At 49.2% G+C, this 16,102-nt stretch overlaps 1 protein-coding gene across 4 annotated transcripts in view; it reads left to right on the forward strand.

Moving 5' to 3' along the window:
* LOC119433706 (uncharacterized) overlaps window positions 1–10,797 on the forward strand; it is a 32,629-nt gene extending 21,832 nt beyond the window's left edge. For 3 of the 4 annotated variants that reach the window (XM_037700966.2, XM_049671725.1, XM_049671724.1), the window contains exons 3-5: window positions 147–527; window positions 4,021–4,452; window positions 10,023–10,797. In XM_037700966.2, coding sequence (XP_037556894.1) covers window positions 147–527; window positions 4,021–4,452; window positions 10,023–10,439 — 1,230 coding nt within the window. In that variant the 3' untranslated portion in view covers window positions 10,440–10,797. Of the gene's footprint in view, window positions 1–112; window positions 528–4,020; window positions 4,453–10,022 lie in introns of all 4 variants that reach the window. The other variant, XM_049671726.1, reaches the window with a different exon arrangement.
* The last annotated feature ends 5,305 nt before the right edge of the window (window positions 10,798–16,102 follow it).

Here is a 16,102-nt window from a genome sequence, read left to right on the forward strand (position 1 = left end):
AAGGAAAACAAATGCCATTTCGGCTGCCGTGCGGAAGCCGAAATGCCGACGGGCGTGCGTACTATAACCGATGAACGCGCGCACTCCACCTTCAATGCGGCCCCTCAAACAGGTGCAGCGCCGATCGTACACCCATATATATGCAGGTGGCGTCCCAGGGAAGCCCGCGGCGCGCGCGCCAGGGAAGCAGCGCTACGACGCCGCCGGCGGCGGACCAGGCGTCGCTGCTGCCGTCGTCGTCGCCTCAGGGTCTGGCGCAGGTCTCCAAGGTGGCCGTGCGCTGCACCAAGAAGGCGATGGAGGTGCGCGTCGAGTTCGGTGCGCCCTTCGCGGGCGTCGTCTATTCCAAGGGCCACTTCGAGCAGCCCGAGTGCCGGCACGTGCAGGCGGATGCGGCGCCCGGCAACGCCTTCGAGTTCGTTATCCGCGCGGACCGCTGCGGCTCGTCCAAGGTCGAGCGTAAGGGCAAGGACGGGGAGTCCTACATCGAGAACACCATCGTGGTTCAGAATGAGCCCAGGATTCAGGTGTGTGTCTGTTGGGTAAACTGCGGCACTGTGTCGAGCAGGCGGCGCGCAGGTTTGCACGCCCGCGCAAATGCCGCTCGGTATCCAGGGAAAGTACGATTTTAAAAAGACACAGTTCCCCCGCTCTGGTGGTCTGGCACTGAACTGCATCCGCCAGCGATTTTGAGATACAGCGGCTGTTCAGTGGCCAAACTTCTCATATATGTATATACTGTAGCAAAGAACAAAAAGCGTACAACATAATCTTAGTCTGCAAGCTCGATATCGCGTTGCTGAAAGTCGGTGCTTGCAGGAAGACGTATGACCCCTCTTCTTTTCATGATAGGTCATCTTTTGGGGCTGTTCATGTATTAAGGTTACTAATATTTAGGGTAATTTTTTTTTTTCTCGGACTTTGCTTGAATCCGTTCGCAGTCTTTCTTGGTACACGTTATGCAGGGTCTTCAAAGTTAAGATATAAGAGTAATTTTAATAAAAACGCGATGCTAGCTCGCAAAATATGCTTTCACATGCGGTTTATGCGCTTTGGCGGGCACAATTTTTGCGAAGAATTAGAGTAATCAAACGCATAATTAACAAAAACTTTGGGCCTTCACGAGGCTCGCACCCGACACTTGCGCTGCCTCTACCACCCAGATCGACTACCTGACTTAACGCGCTGGACGCAGGGACCTTCGTACCGGCCGCTCCTGGACTTCATCCAGGAGACAATTAAAGCTACATCTTTTAATTTATGCCGTAGGGCATACTGGCGCCAATAAAAGAAAAGGAAGCAGGAAAAGAAACCTCTTAATTCGCTTTTTTTTCTATCATGATTGTCATGTATGTTTATATTTGAAATGTAAAGACAATTGTATTTCAGGACAACATCACTTTGTTTGATTCTCCTGGAATGCTTCTGTTCCGAGATATTCATAACCAAATTTGACACTCAGTCAGCTAATTTCGCACTCAGGGGCGTGCATGGATCTGACACAACGTCAAGCCGTGAGGGAACGTCAACGTAAGGGAAACGAAAAAAGTCAGTCGTTGCTTATTTTTGCAAGCCGATGCCAAGACCGCAGCTGTTGTCAGCTTCGTCCAGCTTGCGACCGATATGCCACACGCAGTAAGCTACGTCACAATGAGGGCTTGACGTTGTGTCGAGATCCATGCCCATGAATGCGAAGTTAGCTGAATGAGTCTCAAATTTGATTATGAATTTCTCGCAAAGAACCACTTAAGGAGAATCAAACAAAGTGAAGTTGTCTTCAAATACGATTGTCTTAAGGTTTCAACTATACACAATACCACAATCGCGACAGTAAGAAAATTAACAAGTTTTTGTTATATGAGTTTGGTTACTCATAATAAATTAATAATGCCCAGCATTATTCCCAGCACCTCCACTACAATGTTACGCGAAGGACGAGTCGGTAAGACGAGCAACTATTTACAGGTTATATTTACAACAGCGGTTGCAGTGCTGACCGGTTAGATTCACAGCGCGAACCCAGCTCGTTCTTCCTCCTCTTTTCTCGAGTGATGGCGCCCGCGCGCCTCGTTCAAACGATCAAATACCACACGCGTGTATCAATATTGTCGAGAAAATTGTGTTCGCCAAAGCGTATAAACCACCCGCGCAAGCAGATTTTGCGTAGCTTGCATAGCGTTTTTATGAAAAGTACTCTTAGTTTAACCTCGAAAACCCTGTGTATACGCGGCTTCTATAGCTAGTGGTCGACTTAAAAGTTGCTCTCAGACTGTTCTCGCAGGTGCTTCGACACCAGTGGCGCACCAATGGGGGGGGGGGGGGGGGGGGGTGTAAGCCCCTCCCCCCCCCCCTTTTGTTTAACCCCTTGTCTTTCCTTGCGCCTTTGAGTACTGCAACTAAGATGTAAGACGCGCAATCGTCTGCACACTCGCAAACTTGCGCAAAAAGCGCATTTTTTGACAATTTCCCGTGAAGCAATTGAAATTAGTGCTGTGTAGATGGTATTGGCAAACTAAGGCAAACTGTCAACCCCTCCCCCCTGGCAGAGATCCTGGGTGCGCTACTGTTCGACACCGTCGCGAGCGGGCTGCCCGGTTGGCATGGATCTGTATGTGTGTGTAGCGCGAACAAGGAACACGAGGCGAGTGAAAAAAGGGAGAGAGATAGAGAATAAACTTTAAGCGAAAGAGCTCACAAGCGTAGGTAGCTCCTCCGCTCTGCAGTGGGTGGGCCCCTCAGTCCAGGAGTCTAGCGGCCTTAGCATGCCTTTCTCGCTGGGTTGACCAGGTTGAGCTGGTCCGTCGAGTCGGAGCTGGACAGCGCTGCCTCCCTTTGTCGTTTGGTGGGGTGTATTATGGGCGTGAGCTCTGGTGCGCTTGCGCAAGCTCATACCATGTGGTAAAGCGTTGCGCATTGATCGCAGCGTGGGCATTTATAGGAATACAGCGCAGGGTGTATGGCGTGGCAGAGACTCAAATGTGGATATGTGTTTGTTTGGAGTTTTCGCCATATTACGGCTTCCTCTCGCATCAGAGCATTATGAGGCGGCGGTAGTGTTCTTCGTGAAAGGCGCGATAGTGGACGAACGCACACTTCACTCGTTCTTCCTTATTCGCGCTACACACAGCTATGGCTTGCACTAGTAGTGCGAGAGCACATTTTGAGCATTTCCAAAAACTCCTGCCTGAACAAACGGACAGCTTTTCTATTTCCTTCTTTTTATTGCGATAGCAATTATATGGACACTCAAAAGCAGATTTCTGCCGTCGGCGTCGCCGTCGCCGTGAGGTTCCGTATGACGTCAATGGAGATGAAATCGTCGCCGCGCGCCGAACGCTGTATGTGCGAGTGAAAGGGCGCGAGGGGCGCGCGCTTTCACGGGGAGTGAACGCACGGCAGAGAACAAACGCGCGTTCTGCACCGTGCTCGCTTAAGGGCTGCAGAAGTAAGCGTCTCTTTCCTCCTTTACAATCACCATATATGTAGAGCAAACGCGCCTTCTTCCGACGCGCGAGAGGCCGTGGGGGGGAGGGAAGGGAGGCGACGTTTAGCTGCGACACCAAGTGCCTATTTATATCAGAGGCTCCGGCAACAGTCACCAACGCCGCACGCATTTTGAGCGAACTCGTGCAAAACGCCGACGGCGTCGACAATAGTTCTGCGTGTTGCCGGTGCTGCTGCATGTCCAAGTTTATACAGCTGATAAAGCTAATATCATTACTCCGTATAGCTCTCTACAAATTTGCTATCGCAATTGATGCTTCGCCTTTCAGGTGAAACTGCGACAACTTTTTTTTTTTTTTTTTTTTTTTTTTTTTTTTTTTTTTTTTTTTAACAAGAAGCTCTAAGGGCACCGTTGTGGTGTTGGTGAGCGAACTTCAGGCAGGCGCACAAGGTGCTCACTGGACGGCGTGTTAAGTAATAGTGCAGAATTTGTAAAGCTAACCCTCTCTTCACGTATTGAATTCCATAAGTGTATAAGTGTAGCCTATAAGTAAAATGGTGTGTACGCGCCTGCAGGAATGGTCGGACTCGGCGCGGCGCCTGCGCTGCTCGTGGGACACGAACATCGACCGGACGGTGAGCTCGTCAATCAGCGTGAACCAGCTGGAGGTGCAGCAAGCGCGCTACGCGGGCTCGTCGGCCGCCGACTCGTACATGGACGTGCAGCTGGGCCGGGGCCCCTTCTCGCCGCCCGTCACGGGCCTGGTGCGCATCGGCGATACGCTCACGCTGGTCGTGTACACGCTGGGCGCCGACCTCGACGTGCTCGTCAAGGACTGCCTGGCACACGACGGCGACCCGCGCCGCGCCGTCCAGCTAACGGACGCGCGAGGCTGCGTCGCCAAGCCCAAGCTGCTGGGGCCCTGGCAGAAGACGCGCAACACGGGAGCCACCGGCGCCAGCACCATTGCCTTCGCGTACCTCAAGGCGTTCAAGTTTCCCGACAAGGTCAGCTAGATCCTCACGTCGTCACGGTTCTCAATAGCGTTACCTAAAATCTGAGAGCTCGCAAAATGGCCTCTTGTAGCATTCTTACAGCTCTTCTTTTACGTCTAGTGCACTGTAAGTACTCTATGAAGATACAGGGCAAAAAAAAAAAAAAAAAAGGACGTCATTGCACCACCCGCGTCCCTCGTGCGGTCTTCAGCGCTCTTTCATCTGTTGAGCAATGAATCAATTTGTCCTGAGTATTCGCTGTGAGGATGGTGAACGCTGATTAAAGCGGCACCAAAAGACATTTAACAAAGGCGACACGGAAGTGTGTGGCATTTTTCCGCGTCGACACCTTTCCACGGCTGTATATATATATATATATATATATATATATATATATATATATATATATATATATATATATATATTAATCTGTGGACTCGGATCCATAAATGGCCTCCGAGCCAACCGGTCCGTTGACGCTCTCGCAGACTGACACTCACACAGTGTACAGCCAAGCAGAGGCTACTTTCTGGTAGACAAATGCCGACCGCTTGAGCTGGGCAGCGCCGTCATCGCCACGTAGGCGCCACCTCCATGCTAATTAGCACTGTTTCTCAATACTGCTCTGCCAGTCTGTGCGTTCACGAGCCGTGCGCGAAGTATGATGGCGTTTCACGCAGTTTTTCTTATTTTAACAGCCGAGCTGTTTAAGCCGAGCGTAATGTGTCTGCTGAATCCAAAAATGTGGGCGGATCCTGGCGGTATATAGTGCAGAAAGGGTCCAAGCGCAATGGCACACACCCCTGTGAACTAGCGAAGCTGAACCTGCTTAAGTCTAGCTAAGCATGGTTGAGACTGGTTGGGACTACTTAAGCTTAGTCAATCATCGATAGCCAATTGATAGCCAATCAATAGCTAATTCGGAAAATGCTCGGGATGACTTGGTGGTGCTTAGCCTAGCCCAAATACGAGGCCAATACCTTGCGATAGCCAATCGATAGCGAATCCATAGCTAATCGATAATTGATCAATAATCAATAAATTCCAGAAAATGCTGGGGTTACGTTCGTAGTGCTTAGCCTACCCCAAAAGCCAGGACTAGCTAGGTGCCAATCAGCTCCGCTGTCTCTTTTGCATTGCGCCTCCAGTGCAAGTTATGCTAATTATTTTATTTTTAACAATTAATAAATGGAATTGGCCAGCGCGGCCAGGTGGTGAAATGTAGTGGTGGATGTTACTAAAATGGTGCTATAGTTTCAGGATGCCTGGCGCACCGACCGGCTTCCATTTTGCAACTATTGTGATAATTGAATTGGACATTGTTACCTGTCAAATGGTTAATGTAGACATCTTCGTGTAATCGAGCTTTTATTATTTCTGTGGCAAAATAAAGCAATTTGCCACGGGCGATACTTTTCTCCCTCCATTAAAACAAAAAAAAAAGTATTAGTGGCGATTTAGTGGTAAATGCGAGAGAAATGCATTAGCAGTACGTCGCACCTCTTTGAGACCCCGGATCCATGATTTAAACTGGGTTCATCACATTGCAAAGCGTTGTTCAGGAGCTCACTCAACACACATCCTGCATATATATAGGCTAGGGTAGTTCTAGTGGGTGACTAGAATTACCCTGCCCGTGGCTGGTTATCCGTTGCTTGAACTCAAAGCCACATTACATGGAAGTAACTGACCTGTTGCTTCACCCTCGTTTTTGTTGCTTTTCCCTTTATTTTACAATCTCACACCTGACTGCCGCGACGCGTTCTGGTGTGTGTGTGTGTGTGTGTGTGTGTGTGTGTGTGTGTGTGTGTGCGTGTATCATCATCATCAGCCTATATTTATGTCCACTGCAGGACGAATGCCTCTCCCTGCGATCTCCAATTACCCCTGCCTTGCGCAAGCTGAATCCAACTTGCGCCTGCAAATTTCCAAGCTTCATATCACCCCACCTAGTTTTCTGTCGTCCTCGACTGCTCTTCCCTTCTCTTGGTATCCATTCTGTAACCCTAATGGTCCATCGGTTATCCATCCTACGCGTTACATGGCCTGCCCAGCTCCATTTTTTCCTCTTTATGTCAACTAGAATATTGGCTATCCCCGTTTATTCTCTGATCCACACCGCTCTCTTCCCCTCTCTTAACGTTAGGCCTAACATTTTTCGTTTCATCGCTCTTTGTGTGGTCCTTAACTTGCTCTCGAGCTTTTAACCTCCAAGTTACTGCCCCATATGTTGGCACCGGCAGAATGCAATGATTGTACACTTTTCTTTTCTACGACAGTAGTAATCTCCCAGTCAGGATTTGGTAAGGCCTGCCATATGCATTCCAACCCAATTTCATTCTTCTGTAAATTTTCTTCTCATGATCGGGGTCCCCTGTGAGTAATTGACCTAGCTAGATAAACGTACTCCTTTACAGACTCTAGAGGCTGACTGGCGATCCTGAATTCTTGTTCCCTTGCTAGGCTATTGAACATTATCCTTTGTCTTTTGTATATTCATCTTCAATCCCACTCCTACACTTTCTCGGTTAAGGTCCTCAATCATTTGTCGTAATTCGTCTCCATTGTTGCTGAATAGGACAATGTCATCTGCAAACCGAAGGTTGCTGAGATATTCACCGTTGATCCTCACTCCTAAGCCTTCCCAGTCTAAGAGCTTGAATACTTCTTCTAAGCATGCAATGAATAGCATTGGAGAGATTGTGTCTCCTTGCCTGACCCCTTTCTTGATAGGTAACTTTCTACGTGGAGAACCAAGGTAGCTGTGGAATCCTTGTAGATATTTGACAATATATTCACGTATGCCTCCTTGATTACGCAATGCCTCTATGACTGCTGGTATCTCTACTGACTCAAATGCCTTTTCATAATCTATGAAAGCCATGCAGAATTCTCGATTACCTGATTGATGACATGAATATGATCCATCGTAGAATATCCCTTCCTGAAGCCAGCCTGTTCTCTTGATTGACTGAAGTCAAGTGTTGCCCTGATTCTATTGGAAACTATCTTGGTGAATATTTTATATAAAACTAAAAGCAAGCTAATGGGTCTATAATTATTCAATTCTTTAACGTCTCTTCTTCTATGTCATTCCTTATTTCTCCATTAAGAATTTTCCAGGTACACTTCCTGTTGCTGCGCTTCCGGAAGAAGATATATATATATATATATATATATATATATATATATATGTGTGTGTGTGTGTGTGTGTGTGTGTGTGTGTGTGTGTGTGTGTGTTGTGTGTGTGTGTGTGTGTGTGTGTGTGTGTGTGTGTGTGTGTGTGTGTGTGTGTGTGTGTGTGTGTGTGTGTGTGTGTCAGTGGCGCACCGACGGGGGGATAAGGGGGTTGGGGGGTTTGTGTGTGGTGTGTGTGTGTGTCAGTGGCGCACCGACGGGGGGATAAGGGGGTTGGAACCCCCCCCCCCCCTGAGGCCGACTTAACCCCCCCCCCCTTTTGTTTAACCCCTTTTCTTTCCTTACGCATTTGAGTACTGCAACTAAGATGTACGACGCGCAATCGTCTGCACACTCGCAAAAAGCGCATTTGTTTGACAATTTCCCGTGAAGAAATCGAAATTAGTGCTGTTTAGATGGTACTGGCAAACTGTCAACCCTCCCCCCCCCCCCGGCAGAGATCCTGGGTGCGCTACTGGTGTGTGTGTGTGTGTGTGTGTGTGTGTGTGTGTGGTGTGTGTGTGTGTGTGTGTGTGTGTGCAGGAAAGAGACGACCATTTTTTGGAAATAAGACGACGTCTTAAAGTATACGTCTCGTTCGTCGGGTCCAGCGTGTAGAACTTTCAAGAAACCCCATATATATATATATATATATGAGGCGTTTTTTTTAAAGGGCCAAGTCCCCATCGAACGGACCTGCGAAAAATGCAGTTGTTTGCTCATGGCAATATGGTCGAGCTTGCTCCAACAATTTTTTGTCAGTGCGTTCATGTCACCACAATACCTCAAAGCTATATTACAGTTCAAATGTACATAGCCTACTATCGCCGTAATTAGAGAGTAAAGTTTGGATTTGGCATCTTATTGGCTCATTTTGATTTAACCATTTTATTTGTGCTTGCATTGGCTACCCCCAAAAACACTAAATATCAGCGCATGAGCAATATCGCAATACTTTGCGACAAACTTAACATCACCAATCTGTCTTCGTCGTTTGCATCCTCTGTACGGGATCACTTCTTCTACTAATAGACCGGTCCACAATCTCTTCATTTCCGTCGTTTTCCATTTGAAATATACCGTCTTTGACCATAAACACCACAGCATGGCAATTAGCGCACGTGAAACAGACTGCATGAGGCCATGTTAGTTGTTTTGCTCAAGAGGCGTTCACATAGCACTGGTTGAATGGATCTAGCTCACTTTGGTTGAAGCAGGTGCAGCACTTGGCTCATTTTTTATTCGAAACTCTTTTTTAGGGTTCACGTTACAATCAGGAATTGACTTGTTTTGTTTATAATTTTTATTAAAATAAAAGACACCTAGGTGTACTTTACGTTTCCGTCAAATTTAGCCCAGTTTCGGTTTCTGGATTTGGCTCTTTTAGAAAAAAAACTCCTCATAAATATTATGACGTCTCTGTTGGCACGACGTTCATTCAGCCCGAGTACTCGGCAGCGAACCAGCAAAGGTACACACCCGATGATGATGATCACACAGAACTGAAGATGAGGATAAACGCCCACCACAATATATATGCGCTTTATTCAGCTCTCCCATCCCCTCTGTACCTTTACCACGTGACGGGCTTCCCACATTTTACACATATACACTTTTTTTCAACTTTGACACTCTTAATGCTAACGCATTAAAGGAAATTGCTGGCGCGAATGCAAACCCAAAATGCGATAGCTCGTATTTTGCACAAAAATGTTCACAGCGTCAAGCAGACTTCTAAACTCATGCACCGCAATATTAGTGTTTATTTCCAATGTATGATTGAAGCACTCTTTATTGTCACAAACACGGCGAGAGAAGCACTATCGTTCCGTGTGTCCTGAGCGCTGCGACGTGCTTGTCGATATTTCTCGACGTGGTCTCGAGGGCGAGCCTGTTTTGTACACAATCATTTCCCAGGAACGATCAACCTCAAACTGCGGTTTGCGTGCCTTCGTCGACCGTGTTCACCGTATAGTTTCAAGGCAGACCCTCCCCATTTTCGGCGAGCCAGATCAGCGGTTAATCAAAACATTGTCGTATCGTCTTAAGTGTCGCTCCATTGTGGCCAATGTTGCCCAACAGGTTTGCCAAGACAGGCTCTTTCTGCTTTTACCCGTCTTCACTGGCTTTTTGCCACAAATTCTCGGAACACCGCCCGCAAGCCTTCGGTGTCGTACAGGAAATCTCGCTTGCTGCACCAGACTGCTAGGTTTTACTACGTCTGTCTCTGCGGTTCTTTAATGTGCACCCAAAGCACGGTACTATAGAGAAGCGTTCTTGCCTTCCCGCCTCTTTCGAAATGTGGCCGGCAGTCGAAACCCGTGACCTCGTTCGTGCTCATGCAGCGGCAGAACGCCGGCTGTATGGCGTTTTCAGTAGAAACTAATAAACGGCCCGTATCGCAGGTGGAGGTGTACCTGGAGTGCAACATAGAGATGTGCCGACGCAAGTGCGCGGAGCCGTGCACCAAGTCCAAGCGCAGCCGGCGTCAGCTGGTCAACGAGTCGCAGCACGTGGTGGAGCCGGCGCGCGTGGCGCGCGGCATTCGCGTCGTGGCGCCCGAAGACTTGGACCCGCTGCAGCCGGCGGCGCCCGGCTGGCCCTCCCGGGCGCCCTCCACGGGCGACGTCTGCCTCTCGCTGCCTGGATTCGTGACCGCGCTGTCGGCCGTGCTCGCCATCTTGCTCAGTTCGTGCGTCCTCTCGGCGCTGCTCTTCCTGCGCGTGCGCCAGCTCACCTCCGACCACGCGCCCAGCGGTGGTGGCAAATCCAAGAGCGTTCCGCCGCCGGAGTTTGTGCGCAAGGTGCGCCGCGTTCCTTAGCAAACGACTACAGCTGGCGGCACGAGATCCGCCGAAAGGCCACCGAACATGCGCGCCAAGTGCTTCCCCGATTTTGAAACCCGGTCCGCAGCGACCACGCCTTCCTGCTGGAAGCACAAGCCGATGTCACATTTTTTTTTTTTTTTTTTTTTCCCCTTTCTCCGAGATGGGCATTTCCGAAGGACTCTGGAGGACCAATGAGCCGCCGACGCTGGACGACCGGACCAGAAGCCGAGCAGAGATCGCGCTCCCTGCTGCCATGCGAAGACCGGTTTTTCGCGGGATAACGGTGGTGTACTTACGTGACACGCTGGTTCGTCCACACGACCGTTGTAATTAAAGCCAAAAAGTGAACAAAGCGTGCGCGTGGAGTGAGTTTATCAGCTGGGTTATTTTATTAAATTCTGGAGTTACACGTGCCAATTAAGACCGCTTCATGAGGCACGCCGTAGTGGGAGACACCGGATTAATTCTGGCCACCTGGGGTTATTTAACGTGCACCCAATGCATGGTACACGCGCGTTTATGCATTTCGCCCCCATGGAAATGCGGCCGCCGCGACTGGAATTTGATACCGCGCCCTCGGGCTGCAGAGCAACTTCAAAGCCACCGGATCAGCTGGGTTATCGCATCGGCGTGTGGCAATTTCGATAACCGCTTTCCGCGATGCCGTAGCCTGGACTGCATATATGGTGCTTCGGCAGTTCCGTTTCGAGTTCAGTGGCAGCGATATGCGCGCTAGCACCCGAGGCTAGCTGCGACTATATGTATACACTTTTATGGACGCTGAAAATAATTGAGCAAAATCTCGTTTCGACGAAATCGCTTTGCTCGAAACATCACTTTAATAAAGGTTCTACCAGGTCCCCACTGCAATCCATGAATTTTATACCGGATTATTGAAGTGGGAGTGGCGCTAGATCCACACGAGACAGATTGGTGCGGCATCCACGGTGACCATATTTGCTTTTCTTCATGTCAATTTGGACAGGCTAAGAGCGCTACGCATTCCGCTACGTGGCGGCAGACCCTTAATTGAGACTGTCGCTGCATTACGCAATAACAACCGAGAGACGATGAAGCTGCTGATGGGCGTTATCAGAATCTCGCTGTTATCATGTCGTCCATATCAAGCGCGGCTTTGTTTCAATGTACCACGCTTTACGAATACCCGAACTGTTGGGATGCACTTCCCGCGTTACTTTGGCTCTTGAATTGCATTTCTGCTTTTAACGAAATACCGATCCTAGCGAATTCCAATTCCTGTCTCGATGATTTCGTTATAAAGAGGGTTTACTGCCATAGGAACGGAGAAATCGTTCTGTGTGACGCAGCTGATTGTGGGGGCAAGCGGAAAAGGCGAATCTTGTTTTTGCCAGCCGAAAGCAGGACCGGAGCTGTTATCAGCTCAGCCCGAATTCTGCAGACTGGCGTGCTATTAGCAATCAGCTATGTCACGTTGTGGAGGGGGGGTTGTATGTGTGTCGATATACAGGGTGTCCCAGCTATCACGCAGCACGATTTTAAAAAAGAGCAACGGCGTTACGCGAAGCAAACCTAGTGTGTATTGTTTGAATTACAATGGAGTAGTTGCCAGTAATTTTTTCGTTACTGAGATTTAATTAGGTAATTGTCATTAATTATCTAACTCGAGAAGTACTGTCCTAATTGTCAAAGTGTCAATGAGAAAGTTGTAGAGCATCATGAAAAACTACCGATACAGCTTTCTGTTTCTCCATACGTGCTACATAAAAGTGTTTTATTGCGATAGCAATTATATGGACACTCCAAAGCAGATTTCTGCCGTCGGCGTCGCCGTCGTCGTAGCCGTCGCCGTGAGGTTCCGTATGACGTCAATGGAGATGAAATCGTCGCCGCGCGCCGCCGAACGCTGTATGTGCGAGTGAAAGGGACGCGCGCTTTCACGGAGAGTGAACGCACGGCGGAGAACAAACGCGTGTTCTGCGCCGTGCTTCCTTAAGGGCTGCAGAAGTAGGCGTCTCTTTCCTCCTTTACAATCACCATATATGTAGAGCAAACCCGCTTTCTTCCGACGCGCGAAAGGCCGTGGGGGGGAGGGAAGGGAGGCGACGTTTAGCTGCGGAACCAAGTGCCTATTTATATCAGAGGCTCCGGCAACAGTCACCAACGCCACACGCATTTTGTGCGAACGCGGGCAAAACGCCGACGGCGTCGACAACAGTTCTGCGCGTTGCTGGTGCTGCTGCATGTCCAAATTTATACAGCTGATAAAACTACTATCCTTACTCCGTATAGCTCTCTACAAATTTGCTATCGCAATTGATGCTTCGCCTTTCAGGTGAAACTGCGACAACTTTTTTAGGAGCGTGAAAGAAGCCCGCAAATGCACGCAAAGTGCCTCGAGCGGCCAGTCGCGCGGCAATTCCGCGTGTATTCGCGCGCGGGCTTCTTTTATACTCGGAAATTAACGCATTTATATAGCACGTATTGAGCAACAGAGAGCTGTATCGGTAGTTTTTCATGTTGCTCTACAACTTTCTCATTGACACTGTGATAATTAGGACAGTACTTCTCGAGTTAGATAATTAATTACAATTACCTAATTAAATCTTAGTAACGAAAAAATTACTGGCGGCTACCCCACTGTACTGGAAGCAATACGCACTAGGTTTGCTTCGCGTAACGCCGTTCCTCTTTTTTAAAATCGTGCTGCATGATAGCTGGGACACCCTGTATACTCCCATCTCGTACTGAGCGTCAAACTTGATGATGAATGGTTACGTTTACATGAACCCAACGCGAGCGGGTCGAGTCAGAAATCGGGCAGACAGAGCCCGACTTGACGGTGTTCATATATGAACTCGCTTCTGACGAGTCCGGACAACCATGGTACGCAGCGTCGAACCGAGACATAACGCATTAAAACTGGGCTTCCTGTTCCCGCAACCGTATGCAACAGTTCTCTTTCATGGGTCTTATTGTTACGATGAGGTTGCACTGCACAGTGCTTGTCTTTGCACTGTCCTGATACAATTCCCGCTGCTGGCGCATAAATCGCGACGTTTCAGCAGTTCCGCGCAAGTCTCAACGCTGGCTGGCCCGACCGGTCTCCGTTTACATGGTCGGGTCAACCTACCCAATGCAGTAGGGCTCACTCAGTCCGACTCGACTCACGTTCAATCCATTCAGGCCGACAAGCTGACTCGACCCGCTTTTGTCGAGTTCATGTAAACGCTCTGAATATCTCGAAACACAAACGATTTGGACGTATCAAAACAAAAATGTCGCAGTTTCGCCCGAAAGGCGAATCATCAATTCCGATAGCAAATTAGTAGAGAGCTATTCGGAGTAGGCCGTAGGGATAGTTTTATCGGCGGCATAAACTTGGACACATTCGCTTACTAACTGAATTAACAAGCGTGGTGTCAGCGCGCTCAAGCAAACATGAATAGATGACACTGAATGACCGCAGACGACGACTGTCAGAACGCAGGCAGCAAGCGCAGTCGCCGCAGCGGGCGAAGGTTCGTGCGGTCTATCGCTTCAACGGAAATTGAGCGGCGAATGCACAGTGCATACAAAGGTCAAAGCCATGTGGAGATAAGAGACGGTGCGGGCGACCGCCACAGCCGGGCTAAGTACAAACGCAGATGTTGGCAGAGCCCTCCCGCGCTGCCTTCCCGCTTTCGCGAGGGAGATTGAGTGGCCACTTCCCCATTTCGTGCCGCAGCACAGCGTCGCCCAGCCTCCCTCCCATACCCCCGCGGCCTTTCGCGCGACGGTCGCGTTTGATTTCCGCCGTGCGATCGCTCTCCGTGATAGCGCTTTCACTCGCGCATACGGCGCGCGGCGACGATTTTATCGCCCTTGGACTTTATCAGAACCTCACGGCGACGGCAGAAGTCCGGTTGAAGTGTCCATATAATTGCTATCACAATAAAATGGAGCTATCTGTGAATACGCTTGTCTTGAAGTTTTTAATATAAACATAACCATAAACGCGTGAATTCTAAGTTAAATTGCTAAAGGGACCCTTAAACGATTTTGTACAAATGTACTGAGTCGTTAGGATAGGTCCTTCTGATCATTTAGCGACACATTTAAGCGCTCCGCGTAGAGCGTGTAATTTATTATAGTTTTTTTTAAAAATGTCGCAGTTTCATTCATTTCATTATAGGGTTTTACGTGCCGAAACCACGATCTGATTATGAGGCACGCCGTAGTGGGGGACTCCGGAAATTTTGACCACCTGGGGTTCTTTAGCGTGCACCTAAATCTAAGTACACGGGTGTTTTCGCATTTCGCCCCCATCGAAATGCGGCCGCCGTGGCCGGGATTCGATCCCGCGACCTCGTGCGCAGCAGCCCAACACCATAGCCACCGAGCAACCACGGCGGGTAAATGTCGCAGTTTCGCCCGAAAGGCGAAGCATCAATTTGCGATAGTAAATTCGTAGAGCTATTCGGAGTAGTGATAGGTTTTATCGGCTGCATAAACTTGGACACATTCGCTTAATAACTGAATTAACAAGCGTGGTGTCAGCGCGCACAAGCAAACATGAATAGATCACACTCAATGACCGCAGACCACTGTCAAAACGCTGGCAGCAAGCGCAGCCGCCGCAGCGAGCGAAGGTTCGTGCGGTCTATCGTTTCAATGGAAACTGAGCGGCGAATGCACAGCGCATACAAAGGTCAGAGCCGTGTGGTGATCGCTTTCAAGATACGGTGCGGGCGACCGCCGCAGCCGGGCAAAGTACAAGCGCAGTTATTGGCAGAGCAGAAGGTGCCCCCCCTCCCTCCGGAGCTGTCTTCCCGCTTTGCTCCTTTCGCGTGGGAGATTGTGTTGCCAGTTCCTCTTGCGCCCGCTTGCAAGATAAGCATTTGGTGCCGCAGCACAGCGTTGACCCCCCTCCCTCCCATACCCACACGGCCTTCGCGATAGAAGTCGCGTTTGCTCTCCGCTATGCGTTCGCTCTCCGTGACGGCGCTTCCCCCGCGCGCTTTCACTCGTACATAAGCACGCGGCGACGATTTAATCGCCCTTGGACTCATACTCCACGTCTCACTCCTCCGCATCGCCTTCGTTGATCTCCTCTCCCATCTGTGGGCGCACCTCGTTGAGAGCGTGCTCGCTACCGCCCTTGTCGGCGAGATTTTCTCGCGGAAGCCACATTATAACCAGAATTTCGTCTCACGCGGCTCACTGTAAGCGGTATGCGTATACATGTAGTGCTATGGGAAAATTAACGGTAGTCTGAAAAGACCGTACTATATCCGGTCCTGCACTATAAGCAGTTAAGTTATAAAGGGTCTATACTGTTACTGACTTCATTACTACCAGAGTCCTTCAATACTTTTCTGTTACTACGTATGGTTTCCCTTTAACACTTGACTGGAATGTACACTTTGGATTGTAGCGATTCTCACCATTGGTTACTCGAAATCGTATCTCTACTGCAAATGTGTGCCATTCTAGTTGCTCCTTAAAAGCATGCCATTACGACACATTGCAACAAGAAACTAATTCCTAAATCACAGTCTAAGAGCTAACGTTACAATAAGCATGGCAGCAGGCAGATTCTCCTGCCAACTGCCCATCTAAATCTAATGCAGCTTCAGTCACCTGCACATGTCTAAGCTGGTGAGGAGGATTTGGTGTGGTGCACCAAACATTCGCCA

Source organism: Dermacentor silvarum, chromosome 1 (assembly GCF_013339745.2).
Source record: "Dermacentor silvarum isolate Dsil-2018 chromosome 1, BIME_Dsil_1.4, whole genome shotgun sequence".
Taxonomy (NCBI): Eukaryota; Metazoa; Arthropoda; class Arachnida; order Ixodida; family Ixodidae; genus Dermacentor; species Dermacentor silvarum.